This window comes from Ruditapes philippinarum, unplaced genomic scaffold, assembly GCF_026571515.1.
Source record: "Ruditapes philippinarum isolate M1 unplaced genomic scaffold, ASM2657151v2 ctg502_1_1_1_1, whole genome shotgun sequence".
NCBI classification, from domain to species: Eukaryota; Metazoa; Mollusca; class Bivalvia; order Venerida; family Veneridae; genus Ruditapes; species Ruditapes philippinarum.
Window position 1 is genome coordinate 39,169 of NW_026852806.1, and position 27,989 is coordinate 67,157.

The 27,989-nt window shown below is 31.5% G+C and overlaps 1 protein-coding gene across 1 annotated transcript in view; it reads right to left on the reverse strand.

Moving 5' to 3' along the window:
* The window catches only part of LOC132724739 (uncharacterized), a 55,254-nt gene extending 30,840 nt beyond the window's left edge, over positions 1 to 24,414 (reverse strand). Inside the window, exons 1-17 of the mRNA XM_060709697.1 lie at positions 24,374 to 24,414; positions 23,475 to 23,642; positions 21,696 to 21,884; positions 19,891 to 20,112; positions 19,326 to 19,421; positions 16,383 to 17,887; positions 15,821 to 16,088; positions 13,435 to 13,548; positions 11,905 to 12,015; positions 11,610 to 11,642; positions 11,345 to 11,377; positions 8,491 to 8,568; positions 4,001 to 4,206; positions 1,901 to 2,059; positions 962 to 1,581; positions 611 to 783; positions 175 to 342 (exon numbers count right to left, since the gene is read on the reverse strand). Coding sequence (XP_060565680.1) covers positions 175 to 342; positions 611 to 783; positions 962 to 1,581; positions 1,901 to 2,059; positions 4,001 to 4,206; positions 8,491 to 8,568; positions 11,345 to 11,377; positions 11,610 to 11,642; positions 11,905 to 12,015; positions 13,435 to 13,548; positions 15,821 to 16,088; positions 16,383 to 17,887; positions 19,326 to 19,421; positions 19,891 to 20,112; positions 21,696 to 21,884; positions 23,475 to 23,637 — 4,138 coding nt within the window. The 5' untranslated portion in view covers positions 23,638 to 23,642; positions 24,374 to 24,414. The remainder of the gene's footprint in view (positions 1 to 174; positions 343 to 610; positions 784 to 961; positions 1,582 to 1,900; positions 2,060 to 4,000; positions 4,207 to 8,490; positions 8,569 to 11,344; positions 11,378 to 11,609; positions 11,643 to 11,904; positions 12,016 to 13,434; positions 13,549 to 15,820; positions 16,089 to 16,382; positions 17,888 to 19,325; positions 19,422 to 19,890; positions 20,113 to 21,695; positions 21,885 to 23,474; positions 23,643 to 24,373) is intronic.
* Between the last annotated feature and the right edge of the window lie 3,575 nt (positions 24,415 to 27,989).

The following is a 27,989-nucleotide window of genomic DNA, read 5'->3' on the forward strand; positions in this document are numbered from 1 at the left end:
TACAATATATGTCAGAACAATGTTGAAATAAAAATTACTGTAGCCACGAATAATTACCTTTGTTTTAGATAATTACCTTTATTTTGACAACCATACGAAAACTATGCTTAGAATAAAAAAATATCAATAAAAGTTGTCCCATAAGAAAAAAAAAGAAAAAAACTGACAACTTACCATGGTCTCTATCAATAATGCATGTGCCTCCATAGGGAACATTATCAAATGTTCTTATTACGGCAACAATGCCTGTCAATTTTCTGTCACTTGTAGTGACCTTGACTTCGAAAATGTAAGTAAAACCTTCATCTACGTTCTCTTTTGGAATTGTTATTGATGTCTTATCTGCAATATAGAAAGGATATTTCAGACGATACAGCTTAATTTAACTTAAAAGTTGAAACTACGTCAAAAATCAACATAATTATAAACATTAAGAAATTGTATTATAATTGTCCTAACAAATTGTAAATAATAAAAACTTTAAAAACGGGAAAATACACAAAAATTTTTATGTGTATACATTATAATTGTAAGAACAATTTGATTATTCACACGTTTTATGACTAGTTACTACAAAGATGATAATATTAGTTTAACGAACAAAATCTACCTGTATTATCAATCACATCTTTTACTCGAACAAAAGAGCCATTTTGCCAGTTATATACGTTCCATTCATAAATAAAATAGTTCCCACTGGCGGTCGTCTCTATCTCTGTATCAAGTATCAGCTTGTCAAAATTAATCAAGCCACCATGCAAAGCAAAGCAGTTGTATACGCAGCTAATAAAAGACAAAATATTACAAACGACATAAGAAACGTATTTCCATAAGTAATTGAAGTAATAGTAGAAGCTGAGCAGTCTGACAAATCATAAAATTATATAAACAAGCATTACAGACAACTCAAAACGAAACTAAATTCAAAAAATCAATAAGCTTGCATATAACAGTCACCTACCTTATTGATACAGGTAGAGCGTTTTCAACAAATTTTAAGACTTGAAAGACTCTTGAATGGCTGCTTCCTTTTGACATCGTAAAGACAGCAACACCATAGGAATTGATTGGAAAATAACCTGTCCATACCTTAAGAATATTCACATTTCCCGTTCGTAATTTATATCTTTTACCTACACCTAAAATTTGTCTGTTAATTTGATTATACACTTCCATATCAGAGGTTTCTGTAGAAATAAGTTCAAAAGTCCAATGTGAAACTAACTTTGAATTATTAGTATAATTTAAGCCACGGACGGTATCATGAGATTCAGAAGCATTCACATAAACGATTTTGCCGTGCGGGACGTAAAGAAAGTCACCGCCTGAAATAAACATATACAAATCCGGAAATGTAACTTCAAGTACAATAAAATCATTGAACCAGGAACTCTCTAATACCACTTCTAAGATGGCAACATAAGTGCCTGGTCTAAGCGTGCCACCAGGAAGTACTATATTACCGGAGTGTGGTTGACTGAAGTCCGTAAAGGACATCAGTTTATTCGAAAAAACTTGTATAAATCGCCAATGAAACTCAGCACCTGCACATGTTTTATTTATATCATCATAGCTGTTTATCTAAAATGAAACAAAAATGATATTATCTTGACGGATATTTGAATTGGACAAAATTTAACTTTTTGTTTATCATTTTAGTATTACCCACTTGATATTAAAATTGACAAATCATTCAATAAGCTATTTTGAGAACTTCAAGTGTTCAAACTGGTTCTTTTTGAAGTCATATTGCAAAACGGTAAGTTACGGACAGAAGAAATATATAAATTAAGAAGTATAGATATATATCGGCAACAATGTTATCCAATAACAAAAACAAAGTCTTTGTGAAGCCATTGAAATTTAAAAAAAACACATGCAAGAGAATAAAATGATTTACTTCAACTGTTTTGTCAGCTAAAACTCGTTTTGGATGTGTAAAATCCCGGTACAAATCATCCAAGAAATTGTTTGTATTCATGCAGCATTTCGTTTCCGGACAACGAGTTATTTTTCCATGAGACTCTTTACATTCGGTCTGAATTTCGTATACTCCATACTGCAAACAATATAAAAGTTGATGTCACAAAATACTAAAACTAAACATCTAAAATAAGAAATAACATTAACATAACTGAATGATATAACATTCTATGAACAATGTGTTATAATAAATATTGAGATATTTAGATCTTAATTTAACTTAATATTAATCACTTGAACAGTTTGTGTAAATGAACAGGACAGAACAAACTTAAACATAATAATTATATTACTCTGGATTTGTACAAAATGATGTTTGTCAAAGAATTTAAAGTATTGTTCTATTTGATTTATATGTCGAATGTTATTTCATTTTTAAAGATGATTAAACTTTTTACAAAGTAGAGACCTTGAATTTTTACATTATTAAAAAATTCAATACTTCCGTTTTACCTCATAAAATGAAGAATATGTTAAGAATATAGATTCTTGTCGTAGATCTGAAAATATTCGGTCAACAGATTCTATTTCTCTCTTTTTTACCATCGGCAAAAGATCATTTCTATTACCGTCACATGTTAAGAAATAGGAAAATTATTATCTTGTCACTTTGAACCGACAAATAACTACTGAATGAAACAAGAGCACTGCTAGGCGGAGCATTATATGCCCGAAAGAGATATTTTTAAAAAGGACGAAGCATTTGTAAGACAATGGAATTAAATAATTTTACTACGACGGATGGACAGAATGATGCCAGGGATATAATATAATATAAGTAAATTTTTAGGGCTTACAATTAATGTACTCAAAATAAGTGATCATCCTATGAAGTTTAACAGTTATAAAACTGTTAACAATATTAAGGTAATTTGATATGGACCTTTGACGTTGTGCCTTCAATATAGATATGGATCTTTTATTCAATATAGGTAATCATCTTATGAAGTTTGAACACTGTAAGGCAAATGGAACTTAAGTTATGCTCCGGAAACTGTTTTCAGTTTTAAGGTCATTGTGACCCTGACCTTTGATCTTATGAGCCTAAAATCAATAGGAGTCATGTATTGGACATGGCTGTTCATCCTATAAAATTTTACAGCTGTGGGTTGATTAATACTTAAGTTATTGAGCGAAAACCGTTTTCAGTTTTAGTTTTAATAATGACCTTAACCTTGTGACCCAAAATTAATAAAGGTCTTTTACTCAATATTGACAATCATCCTATGAAGTTTGAACACTGTGGGTCAAATGGAACTTAAGTTATGCTTCAGAAACCACAATTTTCAGTGTAAAGATCATTGTGACCCTGACCTTTGATCTTATGACCCCAAAATCAATTGGGCTCTTTTTCCAAATAAGGACAATCATTCTATGAAGTTTGAATATTGTGGGCTAAATGGAACTAAAGTTATGCTCTGTAAACGGTTTTCAATTTTAAGGTAATAGTGACCTTGACCTTTTACCTTGTGACCCCAAAATCATTAGGGGTCTTCTACCTAATAAGGACAATCATCCTATGAAGTTTGAATACTGTGGGTCAAATGAAACTTATGTTATGCTCCGGAAACTGTTTTCAGTTTTAAGGTAATAGTGATCTTTACCTTTGACCTTGTGACTCCAAAATCATTAGGGGACTTCTTACCAATATAGACAATCATCCTATGAAGTTTGAATATTGTGGGCCGAATGGAACTTAAGTTATGCTCCGGAAACCAAATTGCTAACGGAGAGACGGATGGACGCCAGGGGGTATAACATAATATGCCCGAAATTCTGTCGGGCATATAAAAAAAACCAAAGAGAAGATATGGCTATATATTTGTTTTTATCTGTTGTCTCTTACAACAAATGCAAAGCAACAAAGACCTGTAGATCATTGTATTTGATCCTTAACGAAACTTGCCCGAAGGAATAAAATAAAGTACACATTTAAAAAGTGTTTAAGAACGTTATAGCTCGGGCTTTACACAATAGTCTTAATCTTGTAGAACTCGATGTGTAAAATGTTACTTACATTTAAGTACGTGTGGTTATGTTTTTCGGTTGAATACGAAACATTCAAGTTGGTCTTGTTCCCATCACCCCAAAGGATCGAGCAGGATACAGAATGTGCAATACAGTCAGCTACCAGCAAATCCACGGTCACAGTCACATTCTTATCCTTTTGGTTAGTCTGTCTTTCGATATTAATTGCTTTTACATACTTTATACAACTGTGTCCTTAAATTGTAAGAATTTAGTGAACGAGTAATAAAGTGTATAATGCGCAATATTGGCTGTCAAAAGATAACAACAATTGAAATTTGACTGAGAAATACTTTTAAAAAGCCTTGTACGAAAGAAATATGTTTGTATATTTACTAATAATGGCGCATATTCAAAATCATTGCTAACCGTTTATCATCGTACTTAAGGTACGACTATCCTACATATGTCCTAACGCATTAACTCCGCCTTGAACAGTATTCAAATAGGCTAGAACTACTATTTACTACATTGAAACTTAGGATCGTGGGTTCAAACCCCAGAGAGGTCAACTTTTTTTCTTCTTCTTATTTCTCTTATATCCTTTTGGAAAGAAAAACGTGTTTGAATTTAATCATTTATTTAATATAGGTATTTATTGGCTAAAATAATGCTAAATTTAATGACAAATATTATACCTGTTATTTTCAAAGTGTAATAAAATTAAAACTAGACGGTAAAAGTATTAAATATTTCATAAGATCAACCAATATACTTTTAAAAAATTTAGGGAAACTTTAAAAAAAAAGGCACTCAGTTTAGTTAATTTAAGGGATTTTTAATATGGCCCTTAAGTAGGAAAATGGTCAAACACGTCTTAAATATGGGTGGGGTAGGGTAACATTTTATACATATTTCATAAATTTTTAGTAGAAACAATCATTCTGCTTATGTGGATTGTTAGCTGAATGGTACATTTTGTTTCTTACTAAAAATTAATAGGAAAACATTTTTCATAAGGATGATATGGTAGATTATTTTAAGGTTCATTAATTCTGAAAAAGTGCCATTCTAATATCCCAGCTTCTGTTCAGAAAGTGGCTATAACTCGATTTCTGTACGGTAAAGTTTGTTTAAATTTTGCTAACAGGTATCCTTTAAAGTAAATAATTGACCTATGATGTCAATTTCCGAGTTCCTTATACATGTACATGTATTTCCCGTTAGGGTGGTCATACCTTAAATAAAAAGCAAAGTATTTTGTCCCTGAACATTCTATTTTGTTAACGTACAATAGTCATATGTGTTAAATAACAGATAATTCTATATTACAACTTTGAAAATTGACCATAAGATAGTGTATTCAACACTTTATTATACATGTACATAAATCTATAAATTTTACTTTCATTAAATAAAGATTAGCTACCAGGTGCAGTTTGGTATATAGTTTTATTGGGCCCGTTTGATTTATCAGGTAATATATATATCACTATGACACTGGCACGTTTCAAGATCCTGTATTAACCGTTGTGAGCGTATAGCTATGACTGCAAGACAAAATTATGTCAATATCGAATTTATAAATGTATTATTGAAAATTTGTTTTATTGGATATAAAATAAAAAGAAATCTATAACTTTTCTGCAGTCGAGTATATAGATATTTAGAATATCACAACAGTGTAATATTAACAAACACTGCAAACAAAACACGAACATGTAGTAATTATTATTTCAAACGTTTCGGATATATATTCCTCTCGTGTTTGCAGACTTTTCTGAAGAAACAAAATTATATCGGACAACCAATTGCTTCAAATGTGATTAAAATATGTAAATAGAAGAACCTAGTTCAACTCAAAGAAGTATAAAGTAATGTATATATGAAAGGCAATTTTGATAGAAACAACAAAATGAAGGGACAATACCGGTAATGATGTTGACATTAGTATCATTGGCAAGGACAAAGATTCACTGTATTCCAACAAGTATGTATGTAATATTTCTTACTTTTTGTGTAAATATTATAGCCTGTGTCGCTGCAAAACCGAAAGTAGGGTGTTTTTATGAATTTTACATTTATTTTTGACAATATACTGCCATTTGTCCGAAGATGGCATGTATATGAACATAATAAATATGTATGATGCATATATAATCAAGCCACAGATTCATTTCAGCCCGAAAAATATGTCGAGGTGACGGGCGAGGCAAGACATGTCGACTTTTTGTAGCTTATTGTGAAGTTGCAGTACATGGAAATCGGGCACATGACAATTCAGCACATTAATAAAACATTCTAGTGTTCCGTGGTATACATCTTTTCTACGTGTCGTACCTCCTTTCCTTATTACAATGAAACTTTACTGCATTGTTATCCATCGCTGGTTTGTTTTTTGCAGAGAATGACAGAGAGGGTACCGTTTGAGAATATTTCGCAAAGAGGGTACCGATATGGATATGCACCGTGATATTGTCTGATTTACCTACACAGAATGCGGGAATAATCTATGCAAAACACGTAACCCGAAAATGTGTACTGCTACCTCTTCCAAATATGGTTATACACATTTAGGCTATCGTGTGACGTCACGCAGTGTGTTGGGCGGAAAAAATGGGCGGAGCACTAAGCCGGTTAGATCGCATATTGAGTGTTCTTCGTAAATAAGAAAGCTACAGTCGCTTCGCAAGCTCCGCTCCTTTTTAGCTTTCTTATTTACGAAGAACACCCAATATGCACTCTAACCTATACAAAGATTAGCTACCAGGTGCAGTTTGGTATATAGTTTTATTGGGCCCGTTTGATGTATCAGGTAATATATATATCACTATGACACTGGCACGTTTCAAGATCCTGTATTAACCGTTGTGAGCGTATAACTATGACTGCAAGACAAAATTATGTCAATATCGAATTTATAAATGTATTATTGAAAATTTGTTTTATTGGATATAAAATAAAAAGAAATCTATAACTTTTCTGCAGTCGAGTATATAGATATTTAGAATATCACAACAGTGTAATATTAACAAACACTGCAAACAAAACACGAACATGTAGTAATTATTATTTCAAACGTTTCGGATATATATTCCTCTCGTGTTTGCAGACTTTTCTGAAGAAACAAAATTATATCGGACAACCAATTGCTTCAAATGTGATTAAAATATGTAAAAAGAAGAACCTAGTTCAACTCAAAGAAGTATAAAGTAATGTATATATGAAAGGCAATTTTGATAGAAACAACAAAATGAAGGGACAATACCGGTAATGATGTTGACATTAGTATCATTGGCAAGGACAAAGACCTCGGTATTAACTTGACATCTTATTTACAATTTGATGATTACATTTGTCTAACTGGAATAATGAATTTGAAGGGCACCCGTTCCTCAACAAGTGAAGTTGGTTATAAAAGTCGCCATATAACCTTTATCGTGTTGGCGCGATGTTAACCCAACAAAAAGTAAATAGAACTCTTACAATAGTTTGTATAATAGGATTTAATTTTATCCGTATGGATAAGAGACAGTTATGTTATTGTTCCTGTAAGAAGTTCTTATGAAACAAATAACAGACAATTTAAAAATAGACAACTTGTGGAAAACAAACAAAGAAAAGAGAGATTTCCAGACAAATAGTATCATCGAATAACGAGTTGGGTTTGAGTTAAAATCAAATTTAGATAAACACTGCAGTAGAAAAGGTTCTAACTTCATGAAATATACTGAAATAGACCAACGCCGCAGCGGAGGATAATACACGGGATCTAAAGGGGAAGGATAGTCCATTCCGGTTTCACAAGTAATCAATGCATTACATTTCTATTACTGCAAATATTAAAAACAAATTGCAAACCGATCGGTTTATAGTTTTCAATGACTGCTTCTTCTGCGCTCGCTTTAAAGATTGGGTTTAACTGAAAACCTCTAGACTTATTTATGATAGGTGACTTTCGTAAAGTGCAAACATGTAAGCCACATATACTGTGACAAACGACAACGATAATACAAATCATAATGACTGTATTTCACTTATAAATTAACAAAACAATCGAAAAATACGAACGCATTTTCGCAAACCTGAATAGTATGTTTTTTTATCTATTTTGGTAAGGCCTGTCACAAAACGCTACGACCGTTTGGGGTCGCGGACAAATTTCAAAGCACTTGAAGGACGAAAAGACATATGAGGGGCTTATGAGTAAATGTGGTGTTTTAAGAGCTAGATGTTTTTTTTCATTAGATGTCCAGTGACTATCGATATAGAAAAAGAAAAAAATACAAATGATTTTAGGGCATTTAAGTCAATGATGCTGACATGTTTTCATCATGTTATGGTTGTTTTCTGAATACTGAACAGTTACAACATCTATGAAGAAGGTATCTTTTTAATTATTTATTTCTTTTTTTTTCTAATCTCTTTTTACAGTTGACTGTGTAATGAAACTGCCCTACAAAAGTGCAATAATTACTTAAACAAATTTATTTCATTTATCAGTTATGCTTGATAAATAAGAAATGTTTCTTTTCTTACTTGATTTGATTGTAGAAAACCTTGTTATGTCAAATTCATTAGTCCCAAGTATTACAAGGTTTCTGTCACTTATCGATTCTGAAACAAAAATGACAATATTTAGAGAATATCCGTCGGAAGTGCTTTCGTTTCTGCCATATTTTAAGTGTAGTACAGGTAAATCTGTGTGAGACAACACATCCTATATGTTACATCATAATTATTTTTTTCTCATGACAAAAGTTGTCATATTATCACATGACATAAGTGATAGGTTAAAAAGGGAAAATTTCAAACATATTAAAGTTCTGCGACACTGTCTAATGAGCATGTTGGTATGACTATGATATTAATATATTGTGTATCAATATTCACTTGAGACATTTGAATATTCAATAACCTTTTATTGGAAATAAATCGGATTCCAAGGTAAACCATACGGATTTATTTATTTTAATGTATGGTACAGCGGTATATGTATATGTATAACTTACCAGCATATCACTTGGCTTACTCGGACAACGTGTAAGACTTTCAGTCAATTGAAGATTGTAGATTCGAATCAAATAATTTTTTTACGTTTTCTTGTACGATATTTCTATTATATTTTGCAAAACATGACCACTATTTTTTTTAATTTATGCATGTGAGTCACTAATAGTACGATTTTACATACTGAATTTAATGAAATGAAAAAATTTGTATCTATCAAGATGATGAAATTGAATAAAAATGAATACTAGAAATGAAACATACATTTTATCCAATCGTTTTTCATATAATTAATAGAAATTACAAAAAAACAATTTTGCCCAGGATTCAACTGCTACTTGCAACTACGTGGTCCCATTTCCGTCGTTCTTACCACTAGGTCATTGAGCGGTATTTATCGATTTGAGAATCGAGATCTATACTTTCATTAAAACATTCAGCGAAAAAATCATAACAAATCACAGAAACTAATCAAATACTTCACGAAAATTGATGACTCTCAGGACAATATTGCCAAAGAATATTTAATCATAAATGAGATTTAATTCAAAACAAAGGTATCATGTGACAAAAATATACTTTAAACATAAAAAATAATACCACAAGAAACCTCACATACTGCCAATCCCCATCGAGCAGGAGAAAAATTATGAAAAAGACTGTAGTTCAATACACACACTGACATTCATATATACATCAAAGGGAATTACCTTAAAAGTACAAAATGTGTATTTTGAGCTATTCACGCCTGAAGTTTCAAGCTGTTTTCTCTTAAACATTTTAAGTTATATCCTGAATGAATTTTATGAGTTATGGTCTGGATAAAAATTATCCAAGAAAAGGAACAATTGGCAATAGCTTAACAAGAAAGAGTGAAGTGAAAATTTATTGTGCTTTCTGCAGTGCACTCCTTCTCAATGACACATATCCACCACACAGTATAAAGTTCATATTCCAAACTTTAGGGAAAAAACATGGAAAGTAATATGGAGCAGTCTTCTTGTGCAAAGCACTTCTTCTTTCTACTATAATGTTTAAATTTGATATTTCAAATACTTAACCAGTTATGATTCGGACAAAAATAAGCAAGAACATTACAAAGGGTTACTTCTTTAAAAAAATTAAGGGTAGAATTTCCATCCTTGTACACTGCACTCCTACTCAGCTAGAATACTCACATTTATTACAAATTTTGAGTGAATTAAATGTAAAGAGCTAGTTTTTTTTCAAAGCAGTTATTCCAGTTTGAAAGCATGTTAAAGAATTTACAATGGACAAATTGGCAGATTGAACATAGAATTTATCTTAACTTTACATTATAATTTAAAAGCATTAATTACCATTTTAAGGGAAGAAAATTGAAGTCAATAACCGGTTTTCGAGTTACCTGCCCTTGAATTTGAAATGTGGCCTTATTTACAATTACTCATAATACAGATTAGCAAAAACTTTCTCTGGTTCCTTTTTTATTTCATTTTCATGTAGTTGACTTCATATCAGTTGATTGTGCAAACTTTTTATAACAAGAAGTAAGTAGATTTTTATTTTTCTCCTTAAAATTTCTTTAAAAAACAGTCTGTCTTTAAAGGGTTGACAGTCTCCGTACTTAAACTGAATAGAAACAAATATTAATGAATACCTTCAGTAACCATAATGTTCATTAGGCTTATCTATAAGTTATCTGTCCTAAAGATAGCCAGAAATAACAAAAAGGGCAAATTATTGGGAAGATAACTTGGATATAAGGAAATGACTTCCTTTGTTCCGCTTAAAAAGTTTCTGTTATCTTTTTAAAGATCATGTAAAATCAAAACAAATTTTATTTTGCCGTTGTCATTCTGCTTGACTTATGTCACAGGGTCAAGTACACATTGTCCGTATTGCTAAGTGCCGTATATTTCGTTCTGTTCGTGTCCATGTTTGCCTCTGTATATTTATATGTTAATGTCCATGTCCCTTATTGTTTTCCGTAGTTATTTCTTCAATGCATATACTCATAGCTCATATCTCATATCCAATAGCCTTTACCTATAATACATAATAGTACTTTATAACCTTTTAAAACTCTTTGATTATCTTTTCTCGCTAATATTTCAATTTCACCGCTATAACGCATGCGCGCTTGGACTGAGAAATTGTGGGCGCAGGCCACGGTTTTGTTGTAGTGAAGAATAAATATTTTGAGTAGCGCATACTTGTTTTTTGACAGACCCCTCTACCCTAGGTCCAAAACTCAAAGCAGAGTCAACGAGCCCTTTGCTTCGTTTGAGCTGCGACACTTATTAACGTGTAATACGTCAAACTCATTCTAAACCTTGCATCATTTATGTAAGTCAGTTGCATAGATTAACTAAAATGTTTATACATAAATATGACTTCTTACCTTCGGTATGAAGATCTTTGAAAGGTTGTGATTCTGAAAATATATATTATTAGAGAAATAACACAACACATTGTATCAAAAAATGCAAAGATTATATACATCCGCCAGTTTTAAATCATCAATTTATGTACTACAAAGTGCTCAAATTAACTTTACGTATTATACGTCAAACTTATTCTACAAATATCTCTAAAACCCTGCATCATATATGTAAGTCAGTTGCATAGATTAACTAAGATATCTATACATAAATATAACTTCTTACCTTCGGTATGAAGAACTTTGAAAGGCTGTGATTCTGAAAATATATATTGAAAGAGAAATAACACGAAACCTTGTATCAAAAAAACTGCTAAGATTAGATACGTTCGCGAGTTTTAAATCATCAATTTAATGTAGTGCAAAGTGTTCAAATTAACTTTATAGAAAGAAAATGTGAATTGAATTTCGTGTATTATTTCGTAAAAATTACTTTTATTTATTTATCAAACTTCTCAAAGTTAACGTTGCTTAAAGGTGGCTCACACACAAAAAACGTCATTGACAGGAAAATGCATTACCTGAGCTACAGTTCTTTCCTGTCCATCCAGGCTTGCATACGCATGTGTAATCATTAACTTTGTCAATACACTCAACAAAATTCTTGCACTGTCCAATACAATCGTTTATATCTAAATAAACAAAGGTATGTCAAATGGTGTTAATGGAAACATTAATAAGAACATTATCTTCTTTAATTAGGGTGGTTAAATAGTACCAGAGTGTTAAGTAACGGTAGTATGAAACAAGTATTATTATTACCCCTCATTTTTTTCGTAATGCTAATTTCCCATAGGCCTCTGGGAGTTATTTTTGCTGTTAATGCAAGTGTACCACGTGACTAAGAATTTTGTACTGTTACATAGGTAACAGTATTTTTAACAGTATAAAATCTGGTCACGTGGTCTATTTTCTAAATAAAATGAAATAAAATGGCCGCCATTTTTTTCTCGATTCATTCTTATTTTCAACGTTAAACCCCGATAGGACATCAATTTCTTCTCTGAAGTAACTATGAAACTCATAAAATTTAGTTGTTTGCAACCTGGTGTGCTTTTCGCGTATAAAATATCTTTTTGTTGAATAGTCAAAAAGTGAACATCCGTTTTCAACGGAATTAATTGCAATGTAAATAATTATGTGTCAAACTGGAACATGCAGACGATTTAAGCATGCAACAAAGGATTATTTAACAATTTTAATCAGTGGATATGGTGGACAGACATAGGATATCATCGTTATTTTGTCTAAAACCATGCTAAGAATATTCTGGAAACAGAAGGATCAGATTTCACAGATCATAACCGTGTAAATGGGTTACGCCTCGGGTAACAGTATATTCCTCGGGATGATATTTTTACTGTTACCCACAAACCCATGTGTTATTTATATACTGTCAGCATTTTTTATGTTTCTCGTACTGTGTGAAATTAAGTTCCTTTTCAATTGATTGAAGTAGCAATTGGTTAAATTTGTGCCGTTGTACAGTAAAGTTTAAGATTTTATTTTACTAAACATGTCATAAGAGCGCCACCTGATATTAATATAGGGGAAATCTTCAAATTACTCTAAGCGTTTGATTTATATTAAACTGTGTTCACTTTGTTATTTGATCGTTAATGTAAATCTTTATATGACATAAAATATATATATTCGCCACAAAAAGACAACGCGATGCAAGTTTGTGTTTTAGGTTAATCATAGTCTTTTTCAGAAATTTGCTCTAATGTCGTTGAACGACATTGTTCAGAACAAACAAATATTACCTATAAAATAGTTGAAAAGTAACTAATGAAATTAATTTATAAAAACTTTGGATTTTTTCAATTCATTTGGCACTTGTATTTTGATTTGATTTAATAAAGTTTACCTAATGCAAACACGAGTCCTTAGCTTCTGTTTCAAATGATTCATGTCGTAAGAATGACAGTTAGCTCGTAAGAACAGTAAAATACACAACAGGTACAATCATTACATAACTCCCAAGCGATTGAAGACTGGATACCTGTCGTTAAGCGAAGCAATTTAAGTTAATTGAAAGGTGTACTTACTGTTATCACAGTAGGTACCATTCCAGCCGGCTTTGCAGTAACATTTAAAGGTCTGTTGTAAGTTTTTACATTTTCCGCCATATTTACAGGGACTACTGACACAGAAATCTTTTTCTGTAAATCAATAACATATTTGCCATTAAACCGTTACTTGATGGCTTCATTGAAAAAAATATTAATGCTGTAAGAGTATAAAACTATTTGCTCATTTGCGATTCCTCACATAAATATCCCTACTTTAAATGAATTTTTAAAAAGATACACATTGGTTTTCTACTGCTACTGCTCTACTGTTTTTGTTACAGACAAAATAAATAAGAAGTTTATATATCAAAGGAAAGCATCGTTTATGCATTGCAGCCAGATAACAAACCCCCATCCTTACACTCTTCCATCTACCCGATTAAACCAAGCCACACAAAACAACCCGAATGCACCTAACGAGACATCAAACATAAACAGATAAAAAATATGGAAGAAGTAAAGGAACTCACTTCATAATAATTCAAAACAAATATTCTTAAAAACTTAAAATTATACAGACATGTGAACCTTGCACTAACAGTGGTCTTGCTGAAAATTTGTTATTCAGGCAATTCTAGTTGCAATACGCAAAATTATTTGTGAAGAGAGGGGACGTAGTGGAAACATTTTATCGGAAACGAGAATAACTAATACAATGAGAGTTATTTTACTAACAAAATTGTCATTTAATGATAAAAGCTTTAAAGGAGGCAGGGTAAGCCCGGAAGGTAATAATCGGCCCATTTAAAAAATGTTGTTTCTTTCTTTTGCATTTGGATGAACGGTTTCACTTAAATTTTAACCATAAAATCAAGTCATCGTTACTATAAATTTGAACCCTTCTTTCTCTTCTTATCTGGCCTACTTTTATATGTTTATATTCGTGCTTTTGTTCAGAGGGGTGATCACATTACTGTTTTTTACTCCGGCCGCAGCTTATAATCAGTCATGTGACACTCAAACCAGTGAAAATTATAGTTAAATTTGTTTCTACAATTATGGCAAAAAATATGTATTCATAAGAAATTTAATGAAAGTGACTATCACTGGAAAAACGGTCGCGTCTAAAATTACTTCATCAAGGTTATATATTGAAACAAATTAACCAGGATTAAAGTCATTCAATAATCGCGTTCTGTTTAAGTCAACAAATCGAGTGTGTCAAAGAAACAAAGTCAGGCATTTATAATAAAAAACAAAAAAGCGCCAAGTCTCAACTATTAGCCATAATGTAACGTTTGTGGCAATTTTAATAGTCAGAAATAAGTTTAAAACCTGCTTTATTCTCCTAAGTGTGTTATCAAATAATTAGCTTCAGTTGTGAATATTTAAGCGTAAAATCCGTTTAAAGGGTATAAACCAAAACTTGTGGCTTGGTGCTTTCAGTGAGAATATAATTACTTGAATTAATGGAAGATTTTGTTTAACACGAACTGGATATAATTTTGTAAAAAGGCAGTTGTTTTTTTCTCTGAGTACTGATAAGGATATAATAAGTACCTAGTAATATATATATGGTATGCCATGTCATATTTTCGCTCCTAATTACTACAAAATGAAAATGCTATCGTATTATCGTGTGTTTTTTCGGCGCCAACGGAGCGAAAATAGCACCAATCAGCTTCCATAATCTGGAAACTTAGCAGTAAACATAATGAGGCAGGAATGTGTTAAAAATGTATTGACTATGAGGCTATTATTGCATGACTATATTAAAAAAACTCAAAATAAAGAGGAAAATAGTACACGTGTTCAATAATCTCATAAGTCAGTATCCCTTCAATTACCTAAGCAAATTTGGCATATGCATTGTTCAGGACGAGTTTACAGCCAACGGGGACTATCAGAATGTAACATGGGTTTTGCAGCTGTGCATACATAGAATACGTATTGTTCTCAACAACGTATAATAATTTAACGCTTAAACTATTGAGGTTTTGACAAGCCGAGTTGCTTCGAGAACATAAGCAATATCATAACGATTTTTGGACGCTAAAAATGAAGTTAAATGGCGAGTACAATTGTTATTTGATGGGGGATTTAAGGACTTGTATAATAAAAACAAGTCTCGATGGAGTTCAACATAAGCTTGGCATTAATGTTTTAGACTCAGAGGATGAAAACAAGGCTAAATTGAGTAGACTGGATAATTAATAATTAATTGATTTTTGGAGATCACATATCATTATGCAAAGGCTGAAGATTAATTAGTTACGATTTATTGAATGTAAATAAACCGAAATTAGTTTTTGAATTAAGAATTAGTGTAATGTACTGATTTAGGACTTATGCTTTAGTCCTGTATTTGTTTAATTTTATTATTGCAGTGCATGAAAATAAACATTGAGTATAAATAACTTACCTACGTTCCAGATTTTTGTTAAAAAATATAGTTGAAAAGAAGCTGCTGTTCTACATTTAGAGGTATCGTCACATTTTGTTTTTTCTTGACACATGGTTGAACATTCAGGGTATTTTTCTGAATACCAAAAATTAACTCGGTCTTGTTTGAAGCTTGAAACCATACCACCAAAGTGACAATATGATGGCATTACCATGTGCTCATACCATTGTAATGTACCAGTAACTGTTGTACGTAAGCTTTTGTTCTGAGTGTCATATGCTTCCACCTGCAATGTAAATATGTAAGATGTAAATATACCCGACTTATCCTAAAAGACATTTCTGATATATTTTTCCACTGTTCTGAATTTTAAATTCTATATATTTAATACAAAATGTATTACTTTTAAATGCAGAAGTAATTTTTGTAAAAATTGAGTTGAATAATAATATGATGCTTTCTTCATATTTGTATTTCTTGGTCACTTAAAGAACAATGACAATATGAAAAAATCTGATGTTATCAATTGGAGACATTATTTTCAATATGTAGTAAATTGTATAAGTTCTGGGTAACTTACGAATGCTCTAACTAATGTATGTTCCAGGTCATTGATCACAACCGGAAGGATGTAATCTGGTTGCAATACTCGACTTTTATCATTGTCAGATTGTACTAAAATATCAACTAAATAAACTGAATTGCCATGATCATTGATGATATCAGAAATTTGCAATTTTTTATCTAAAGATGTCCACACTTTATTTCCAGCCATTTCTAATTCCTGAAGTGTTACGGAACTGTGAAGCACATCTTTCAGATATATTGAAGAGTTCAACAAATCTCCAAGTTTAATGTGTGTCGCTATCAGCTCTAAAATTTGAATGTCCCGATCAGATTCTTTTCTGATACTAAAAATTAGTGCAAATGAATCATCAAGCCACTTTTCATATTTAATTTTAAGCAAACTATAGAGTGAGGAAGACATTCCAAAGGTTCGGTTAAAATCAACTATATCACCAGATAAAGTTGGCTTTTCTGATACCAAGTCAACCATTTGTTCAAGCAATCCTGTAATAATAGACACACACTCAAATGTTTTAATTGTCAAGATATCTACTTTACCAATTTCAGTATGTAGTTCATTGAAGGTTCTATTATCAAAGTGTAGGTATGCAGCCGATTCCTCCATTTCAGACACTTTATCTTTAATTGTATCTAGCTGTTTACTTATGTCTTCGAGGTATTGCAGTAGTTGTGGTGTTTCCTTTGATTTATTTTTGTCGTTGAGGAAAGAAATGTTTAGGTTGTTTGCACTTGTAGCAACTGTATAAACAGAGCTTTTAAAAACGGTGATACTGTCATTGAGTGCTCTTCCAGATTTATATAGTTCACGTAATAAGAAAAATATTGAATCACCGTTAAAAATATTTTCTAGTTCCACTGATTCATTAAATAATTGAATATAATCAAATGCTTCTTTAATAACAACAGTGTTTTCTATAATTGCATCCAGTGTGATAGAAGTGTCTATGAATTCATGAAAGAAAATTTTATCATTTAACGGAATTTCAGCTTTCAAAGAGGTATTTAGCACTTGTCCGATAGGTAAATTGTTGTCAATAACATATCCTATCGGCAAATTTGTATCGAGTACATTCATTAGAGTAACTGTTCCATCTAAAACTATTCGAAGTGATTCTGACATCCCCATAATTTGCTTAAGGGTAGATTTGTTTTCACATTTTATTATGTCATTAATATAGGTTGTATTAATGACTTCTCCAACAGTCAATGATTCGTTTAAAATGCGAGTAATTGTCAATTCCTTGTCAATCAATTCACTAACAGGAATTGACTTGTTAATCACAACATCAAATACATGAACAGATCTGTTAAATAATTCAGCGATTTTTGTCTTATCGTCCATTTCTATTCCCGGTACCGTTGGTATGTCTACAGAATCATAAACAAAGGATTTTTTCATTGTCGTTCCATACATATCTGTTGAATTCCAAGCATATATCTCTATCGACCCACCTGTGATAATTGCCCTTCCTGTTCCGTACCCAGCGATCAAAGCTTCTACAAAAATACATGCTTTGCAATTTATATGATTTAATTTATCCGAAATCACTCAATATATTTCGTTCAATTATTGTTTAACTTATTATTTTCACCAAAGGTAGTGATGTTTTCGTGTCAATGAAAAGGACAAGATCTGCAGTGACGCTAGCATGAATACATAAAATGTTTCAATTACAAATAGATCTTCGAACCCCGAATTATTCTACTTAAAAAAGTGCCTTTGTGAGTTTTTACGCCAAAAAAAGTTGATTCGTCAAGTGAAATCGTTTACCAATGAATACACACAGTGTGTTAACTGGATCCCGATAAAATCATTACCCACTGGCTAAATTTTGTCTATTGGATATATTATGCTGTTCAAAAGTTATTCAACGGATAAAATGCATTATCCAATGGTTACTTTTAACCAGTCCTATGACCACCGGTAAATGGTCTCAACCAGTGGTTAGTCACCATCATTAAAACAGTAAAAAATCATAAAAACTTGTTTAAAATCACATTTATCTTACAAAGGTATGCTTATTTTTCGCTTAACTAGAACAATTCATATGAATGCATAGGATCATATAAAAACTTTTCTAAAACGTGCTTTTATTTTTAGAACCCTTTTTCTATCTCATTTTGTTGTTGTTGTAGTTCAGAAAATTCAGTTAGACAGTCATAAGTTTCTTATTTTTAATGAAACATACAGGTGTCAGTACTCATTTTCTTAGTTAGAGCATAACCCTTCTAATGGAAGTAATTTAAATTTAAAATTTGAAAAAGAAAGTTGTTTTATGTGTGTCTGAGGGAAAAATATATCATCGATACGTTAAGGCCTTTGATATACTTTTTGTTTAATTCCAAAAACATGAAAGCACAGACATGCAAAATTAATTCTTTGGGAGCTTCCTGGTCCTTAGAGATTTATTATTCGTCAATAAATAAGCCATTTTGTTTCCAGAATCACTAACCGGCCTTGTTTCAGTGTGGTGCTTAACCAGTGGATAAATACGCAATCCACTGGTTAGGTAGCCAGGGTACTATCAAACTGTCTAACAACTGGATAGCTGGCCGCTGGTTAAGGATTTAACCCGTGAATAAGCTATCCATTGGTTAATTTTAACCAACGTTTTGAACAGTCAGGTCCTTGACAACAGGGAAAGTGTTTTTTATCTTTGCCTATAATACAAAAGAGAAATAACATCAAACACTTGACAATCGAAGTCTCCTCGTACATATCAGATCAATCTTTTACCAGAATTGTATTCTTTAGAAACAAGGAAATATCTATAGAACAGTTGCGATGTAATATGATGGGCAAACATACAAGTTCCAAATTGCAAAAGGATGACATTTATTGCTTAAACTATGCATTTTATTTCAGGTTGATTGCGGTAGCAAGTGTTATTAATATAACCTGTAAAGAAAAGTATGGTTAAAGTGATTGACTAACCAGATGCTTTCCAAAGTAAAATACTTTTTTCATCATATTCATATGCAATATAACCGGTTTTCTCGGGTGATTCGGCAAGCATTCTTATTGGTGCACCTATAAACAGAGAAAAGCATTTTACTGTTAAATCAATAATTAATTTGTGTTTAATATAGGCAATAAAATTTAGAAGAAAACGTTTGGAATGATGTTTACAGGCTATATGTGTTGGCACAAGTAGCAAAAAGTCGTAAATAAGACCCTACTTTAAAGCTGACTTTATTTCATTTGTTCCATGTGACATGTGCTTAAAGGCTTTCCTATATTTAATCAACGCTGAAATTGTTACCATGTCAATAACATGTAAATAATTGCTTTAATCTTTTCTCTTTTTCCTTTTCTTCAATTTTATTTTTCTAAAACATATTTTCCTTGAAATATTTGGCTAATCTGGAAGCATGCAGCTTTATATTTAACATGTAAATCAAAATCGTCATAAAATGTACAATGGTTTGTATTTCTTCCGTTTACAATTCGTTTTGTGATCTTGACCGACCTGATTTTAAATGATATGTTTGTTTTATACCTATCGAATCTGAATAAACGTCCCGAAAGAATTTGCATTTCGAATAGATATATTTCATTCTTGATATGACGAGTTCAGGATACTTTCCAAAACCATGCGTTATTTCGATTTTCTCAAAATTGCCAGCCACATATATAGTCTTTGTAAAAGATGGCTCCGGCAAACTTTTTGACTTCCAGGCTCGAATTCGGACTTTCTTCGTCAAACCATCCGGCAGCTCGGCTGAAATAAATATAGACTGACGTGGTTCATGAGATCAGACACAAAGTTGGTACATTTTATTTAAACGTTTAAATGATTTGTTACAGAATCACGCTTAGTACGCTTAGTGACATGTATGTTCATCTATGCAACAAATATAACAGCTTAGACGCTTAGGCCATGATCGTTTACTTTTGGCATTTACAGTAATTTAAACTTCTTGAAAACGTTTGTAACTTAAATAACACAATATCTATGTTACCATATTAAAGCATACTTCTTAGGTTTGTACTGTAACAAAGGTACCGCATGTAACATTTGTAACAAATGAGTGAAATTTTATAATACAGATGCTTCAATTACTAATATAGATAGTATAAATAAAATCCTGGGACAGTATTTTGACTTGTGTCTGATTTTTCCCTCAAATATATTATCCAATCATGTAGCTATACATAGACTATGTAGCTGTAGGCCGTAGCATAGTGTATAGGATGCCGTTTCAGGTAAAATTCTATCTATCATTAACACCTTATTCTATTGTAATGTTAAATATTTGACTGCATTGACCAATCGCAATGTACAATATCGATTAGACAACCATGTTATCATTGAATCGTATATTCGAGTGAGAAATACATTTGAATAATTGCAAAATATATATTGTTTTATATATTTTTTCTGGCAATTTTTATAGCATCGTGTTTGATATATATGTTTCTACAATATTGTAGGTAAATATGTAAATCTGTTTCGTTAATAATGCTTTTAAAGATGTTTTTCTATGCGTCTTTGTGTAAACTATTTTTTACTATATACGTCGCTATATTTGTTCATTGTTTACATTGACAATATCGATGAGACAACCATGTTATCATTGAATTGTATATTTGATTGAATAATTGCAAAATATATATTGTTTTATATATATTTGCCAGTAAATACCCGCGGTCAGTGCAGCTTATAACCCTCAATCCTCAGTCGACGCACTTATAAACCTTATCTACAGAACTATATGACATATATATGAGAATCCCAACTGCATCACTTAACGGTAACAAAACCTTTTTATAGATGTGTTAAAGCACAAGCCCTAAAAATATTCAAAACTCGGAATAAGTGGAATAGCATTGATGTTAAAATGCTCTTACATAGGTGATACAGTATTGACATGTGTACACAAACCTTACGAGAATTCGTTATGAAATAAAAGTTTATTACTTAATTATTACAAATGCTGTGTAACATGTGTTACAGACCATGACTTAAATAGGTCGTGAATTGTTATGGATGTTAAAACATTGTTTTTTTAGTTACACAGACTATGAATTGAAATATTCCCAATGAAGTCATTTTAACTTGCTATAAATATTACTGAAATTGCAAACATTACATATATATATTACTCAGTGGAACGATTGTAACAAATTTCAACTGTTTCAATAATGTATGAATATTTTGTTTCCCACGTTGGGTGCCTAAAAGAAACACAATTGTAAAACTTAGCCTTACATTAAATTCAAAATAAGGGCTGTTTGACAAAGAAAAATATTCATGAAAGTAACATTAAAGTGTTTTATTACATATTTTTTAAAGCACGTTACCTGTGAATTTGCACTTTCCGTAGTCTCTGTTTTTATTTCGAGATATGTCTATGACCTTGACCACCCGGTTGTCATATACATACATTACTCCATTTTCACTGTCTGGGTCGTAAATTCCACATGTTGTTCTCCAACATCCAGATGGCCTAACCACTTGTGTTCCTAAATCTGTGTTTTGAATTATGTGCCCTAAAATATTAAATGATTAATTACGGAAACCAGGTATAATGCTATTTTTACCATTGATAATATAATGATTGCATGACATGTATTGAAGCGTTGACATTCAGTTCGGTTGCAAATTTAATCACGTTTTTACCGTTCATAAAGCACATATGAGCCGCGTACGACAAAACCAACGTAATGCGTTTGCAACTAGCATGGATCCAGACCAGCCTGCGCATCCGCGCAGTCTGATCATGATCCATGCTGTTCGCTATTAGTTTATCTACTTGTAATAGTGTTTGTAAGGAACAGCATGGATCCTGGTCAAGCCTTCGCTATATTAACAAAAAAAAGTAAATGCTGGGAGTTGATGACTAATATCATTCCAATATATCCGGTAAAAGTCAATCTTACTAAGGTTAATGTATAGATATGAAAACTCAGCAATAAATTATTTATAAAACTAATTATCATGTCTGTAGAAATCGAACATACAAAGTTATTTCGGAATTGGTTATTATATACATGTTATTGTACGTCAACGGAATCTATATTTTTTTTAATTGATTTAGGTATTTCTTTCAATCATGCTATAAACGAAATAGACTTTATTTTCCTTTCGATATCAAACAATACATTGCTTATTTTCATGATAAAAAGATTGAAACTTTGTTTGTGCCTACATCCGAAGTAAAATTCAATTCGTAAATAATCATCGAGATGTCCTTATTGTTTCCTAACAAAAAGATAAATTACTGGTTAAAACAACTTGCAAGCAGTGCTCAAAATGCTTAGGTAAGGTACTTGAAAATTGACTTAGACATGGATTGGAAAACAAACAATATCATTTGCGGAATGTGTTCCTATGGCGATAAAATGCATGCCTTTAGTTGTACACATATTTAGTATTCTTACTTTCGAGTCAACATTTTGATTATTTTGTTTTGATTTTGATTGTTTTCTTTTCTTTTATTATTAAATTACTTTACTAAGACGACTATTGGTTCCCTGAATTTTTCTAAAGCTCGGTTATGCATGTACAATGTTTATTACATTTTTTTTGGACAAGAAGGGCTGAACATATTTTTTCGAGATTTATGCTCCATATGATGTAGGTCTAGCTTACAATATCTATGCAAAATACAGATCATAAGCTTGCTCTGTTGTGTTTTGTTTTGATTTTTATGACCTAAAACTGAAAAGCCTTGTAACGCTTTTTATTCAGATCGGACTTCGAGTAACTCAAAAATATTAGCTCTCGGAATATTTTTTTAATAATCTTGTGCAAATCTTTATAATTTAAATGCCCCAGCCGATCAATTTAAGAAATTCAAATTTTATGTTTTGAGATTTTTAGAACACAGTGGAGTTTCTTGAAACTAGAAAAAAAACGAAAAAATTGTCACTGACATGTAAAATATACATGTACATCAATTCTTTCAAATGCTATTAAAGATTACAACATAACATATTATTTATTCGGCATAAAATGTCATAACATGCATAGCCATATCAACATATATTACACAAACATATAAAGTGCAAGTAAATGAACAAAGAAGTCGTTTGTAAAAATATCTCTAACATTTTAACATTTTTGTATGTATGGCATACCTGAAGCTTGATATATAGGACCGTTATCACTCGTTTTGAACTGAACGTCCACCAGTAACGGCGTCTCATGGAGTCCGTGCAACACTATCTTTACAGTTTCTGTAGAATTCATATCCGGTAACAGATCTAACCAACCTGAGTTGAAGTCTGGCATTTTCAACATTCCATCTTTAAATATAAGAACTCATGACCTTTAAACTTACAGACTCCTTATGTCAGGACAGAATATTGAAGGAAAACTGTCATTGAATGTCGAGTTTTAGCACTTTTCGTACTAATGCGTTTTCGTATGAAAGTGACGTGCAATTGAAGGTAGATTGTTTAAGTAGACGACAAATAAGGACGTCTTTTTGTTTTCATAACTTTGACTTGACAGTCCACCAAATAGAAAAATGTTCATTATTTTCACTTATACAAAAAGAGTTAGAGGTATAAATCATACATAGAAACATACCTGGACCCAATAAATAAATTGTGAGTTGGGCAGATTCTTCATAACCATCAAACATAAAGAATTTACATTTTTTACAAATGAATAATAAAAGTTGTACCTATATGACTTATCAGTTTATGATTTAAAAACGTATGAGAAAAAAAGGAAATAATTTTATTAACTGACAGTAGCTGTGTATGCGTCACGATTATCCAATCAAAACTGACGTTACAAAACGTGCAAAATTATATATCAAATATATTTATGAGCCCTTGATAAAGTACTGTTATGATGTAAATCAGATCAAATGAATTTAGTTATGAGTAATTTCAAGTTATTTTATTGAAAGAAAGGTTTGATCGATACTACTCGATCCGACTTCCCGATTGCTAAATTTAACAAATAAATTCCAAATATAATTAGATTTTTACGTTTTATAAGTATTTACAAAGTAAAGATGACTTACGTGTCACGTGAAGTAAGCCAAAGAGTAATAATCGCCATAGCAATGACCTGAAACGGAAAATGAAAATAAAGCATTTTATCGTTAAAAGTACCAGTTTCATTTACCTTAAGAATACATGTAACATAATGATTGCGGGAGATTTATGTTTATTCGGGACATCATTAACATTTTACCTGTTTGATATTTACAATGTCTTGCATTGAATTTAGAACAGTCTATTTTAAGTTAAAGGGATTACGATATGTTAATACAAAAAGTAATCTATCCACAGTATGGATCCTGGACAGACTGTACATTTGTGTAGGCTGGTCTGGCTCTATACTGGTGGAACATCATTTTGGTCCTTGCAGGTTAAGAGTTAAAGTTATTTATTGAGAGTAATCTTGAGTGCAAACAATGACATATAAAATATTTGAAAAATAAGATATATTTAATAATTGTCCAAACCGTCCCTTGTTTAACCTACATAATAATGAATGAGCCCTTGTCAGTGTTCTAGACAAGAGAAATAAATTAGCAAATGAGCATCATTGAGCAAAACATATGATTGTATACACAAATCGAGCAACAGAATATGTCAATACTTAAAGAAATGACAAATTTAAAGCAAGATATAGTACACGTTATTTAAGATTGTAACACAATAAGACATTTTGTGAAATACAATTTGATGCGGTAGAAACAATGGACACAATAAGCAATATATGTGGCATTATGCTCATTTTTTACCGTCGAGCAGACATAAAGTAGCTGGTTAATTCACAGGATTATAAATGGGGATTGAACAAAATTTGACAATATTTAGAATAAAAAACAGAATTGTCTAAAATATAAAAAAACTGCCTCACTAATTCTATAAATTGAACATTACCGATACTTTCCAAAAGATATGTATAAAGTTATTGGTATCAAATTTAATTGAATTAATTGTAAGCGGAGACGAAAAAGCAGCTAAGCAACAAGTTTCATAAGATTTAGTATAGACCAATAACTTGCTTAAAGTTGTCGGCAATAACTTCTAAAGTATTTATAAGACGGCCCTTCATTCATGATTGAGCGCCATGGAATGTATATTGTCTTTTAATCAAGTCGTATCTTTATTCCTTTCAATTGTTTAATTAATGTGCACTAACTGTACTACACATTAGCCAGCAAAACAAAATTTAATTGAGTAAAAGAATATGATTTTCAAAACGTCACTGAAATTGAGCATAGATATATTGTTTTTTTGGCTATCTTATATATTTTTTACATTAATAAACTCCTAATACTCGAGAAAAATGTTTTGTGATTATGGAAAACCTTTAAGTACATGAACTGATAATGAAATGAAATTATCTTCTTTAATATGAAAATCAGACTGAAGTACAAACATAGCTTTTGTATCGATGCATCTAAAGTGCAACTACATAACTTGATTCCTTAAACTGATAATATAATGGCTAACTTTAATATAAAGTCATCAGAAATACGGGACATTCTTACTTGATTTTAACCAAAGCTGTTGGCCTAGACCAAATAGGACACGTACGTATTAGTATTTGTTCTTATACAATAGATATCTTCATGAAGGCATTTTCCAAACAAATGGAAGCTAGCAAAATGTTATGCCTCTCTTTAATAGGCGATTCGTCAGATCCATCAAAATATAGACTTATTGCACTCATAAGCTGCACACGCAAAGTAATGGAAAGAGTAAAGTTCAAACACTTATACAATCATTTCTATATAAACAACTTAATATATCCTTTACAGTCTGGTTTTCTCCTTGGTCACTCTACAGTTGATCAGCTTATTTACATGTATCACAAAATCGGCGGCTCCTTTGATGAAAGACAATCCCTCTGCATGCCAATTTGCGACATTTCAAATGCATTAGTTTTGCCTATGTCATTACAACTAAAAGTTTCGTAATTTAATCTGCAGATATTGCTAATTTAAAGAACCTGTATGCTGTAATTAAGGTTGTTAACACACAAAAGAGAAATTTCATAGAGACAAGAGACAATTTATTTTCAATCAAATAAGGCTTATAAGCCCATGATGACATAGTTACAGCATATTTACATATTAACATTATATATTTATATAATTATGCTTCTAAAACATCGAAGACTATGTAAAATATGAACTGCAAACTTTTGTCCACATTATATGTAGCCATATATACATTCATTTCTTATTGAAAATTTTGACTTAGACTTTATAGAAAATAAATTTCTAATAACGTCCCTTTATAAACATGAAAAGTAGAATCGGTAATATCTTTACAAATAATGCTTTTTAGAACTTACAATATTGATAAATCTTCATTTAAGCATTATATTTATGTTTTAAAACCATTAAAAAAATGAGTTGCAGGATCATAAATGCAAATTATGGGATCAACGAGGGCCGTGGATCGGTGATGCGGCCATATCAGATCTCAGTGCATCAAACATTAAAATATTAATTGTTTATTAACATATAATTATCGTTAAAAAAAGATATTGCCATAAACGACTGAAATCATTAATTTTGTATCGATGTAAATAATTCTATTTCGGCATTGATTAACACATTTTTGTTTTGTAAAATTCTCAACTGGGAAGGGCTTAATATAATGTTGTAAGAACTTGTTGCCCAAGCCATTTGTTTATGTTTTACTGTTCTATTTTTGATGGTATATTTGCATGTATATAGGCAATTAAATATGGTTAAACTTAATATCTTTTGAAGATAGAATTCGAAACATTATAAAATAAATGTAGCTTTTGAGTCCTCCCCAAGAGAAACATCAAAACCCAAAACAGACAAATCAAAACGTCAGCCTATGTTACATTATTGTTTAATTACATGTTTATGGCACCCTAGACAGAAACATCTAACTTGCAACGTGAAAAGTGTGAAAAGAGCTGCTTCAAGATATGTATGTAACAATAATGGTTTGCAAAACAGTGTCAGTCAGATGTTAGAAAATCTTAACTGCCCCGCTCTCTCTTATCCTCACAATTCAGCATTGTATATGTTGATCATAACCATTTTATCCCAACTAGAAATTTGAACTTTCTGATTCCTGATACCTCAGTCCCGTACTCATTACCACCCCATCTCCTACTTTCCTAAAACTGTTATTGGAATAATCATCCAAACCAGGTAAAATCGTGTCCCAGTCTAAATACCTTCCAAGGATAGACTGGTAACAACATCCCTTTTCTAGTCCCTTCAAGCACTCTTGCACTCTTTTATCTGTAAACTTGTATCTTTTTACAAGCATTTTACTACTTTTAACATAGTTTTTGTGACAAGCGTCTCCAAGTTATATAGTCAGTCTTGATGGACCTTTCCAGTTTTTTGTAGCGGAACATTTAGCCACACCTTTTTCATTCGTTGCAAGGTCAACTGCTCACAAACAGTATCACAAACATAACCATGTGTTCTTTTGTGCAAACCAGGTTAACCAGTGCCTATGTATTATCTCAGAGTAGCAATTGGATAATAAGTTAGCCAATTTACATAAAACTGTAAACACTGGAAAGGTCCATTGCTCAGGAGTATCATGTAGATGTAGAAAATTACTAAAATGTAGCAACAACTACGTTCGGTCGTGATGCTTTTCAATTATAAAATATATATT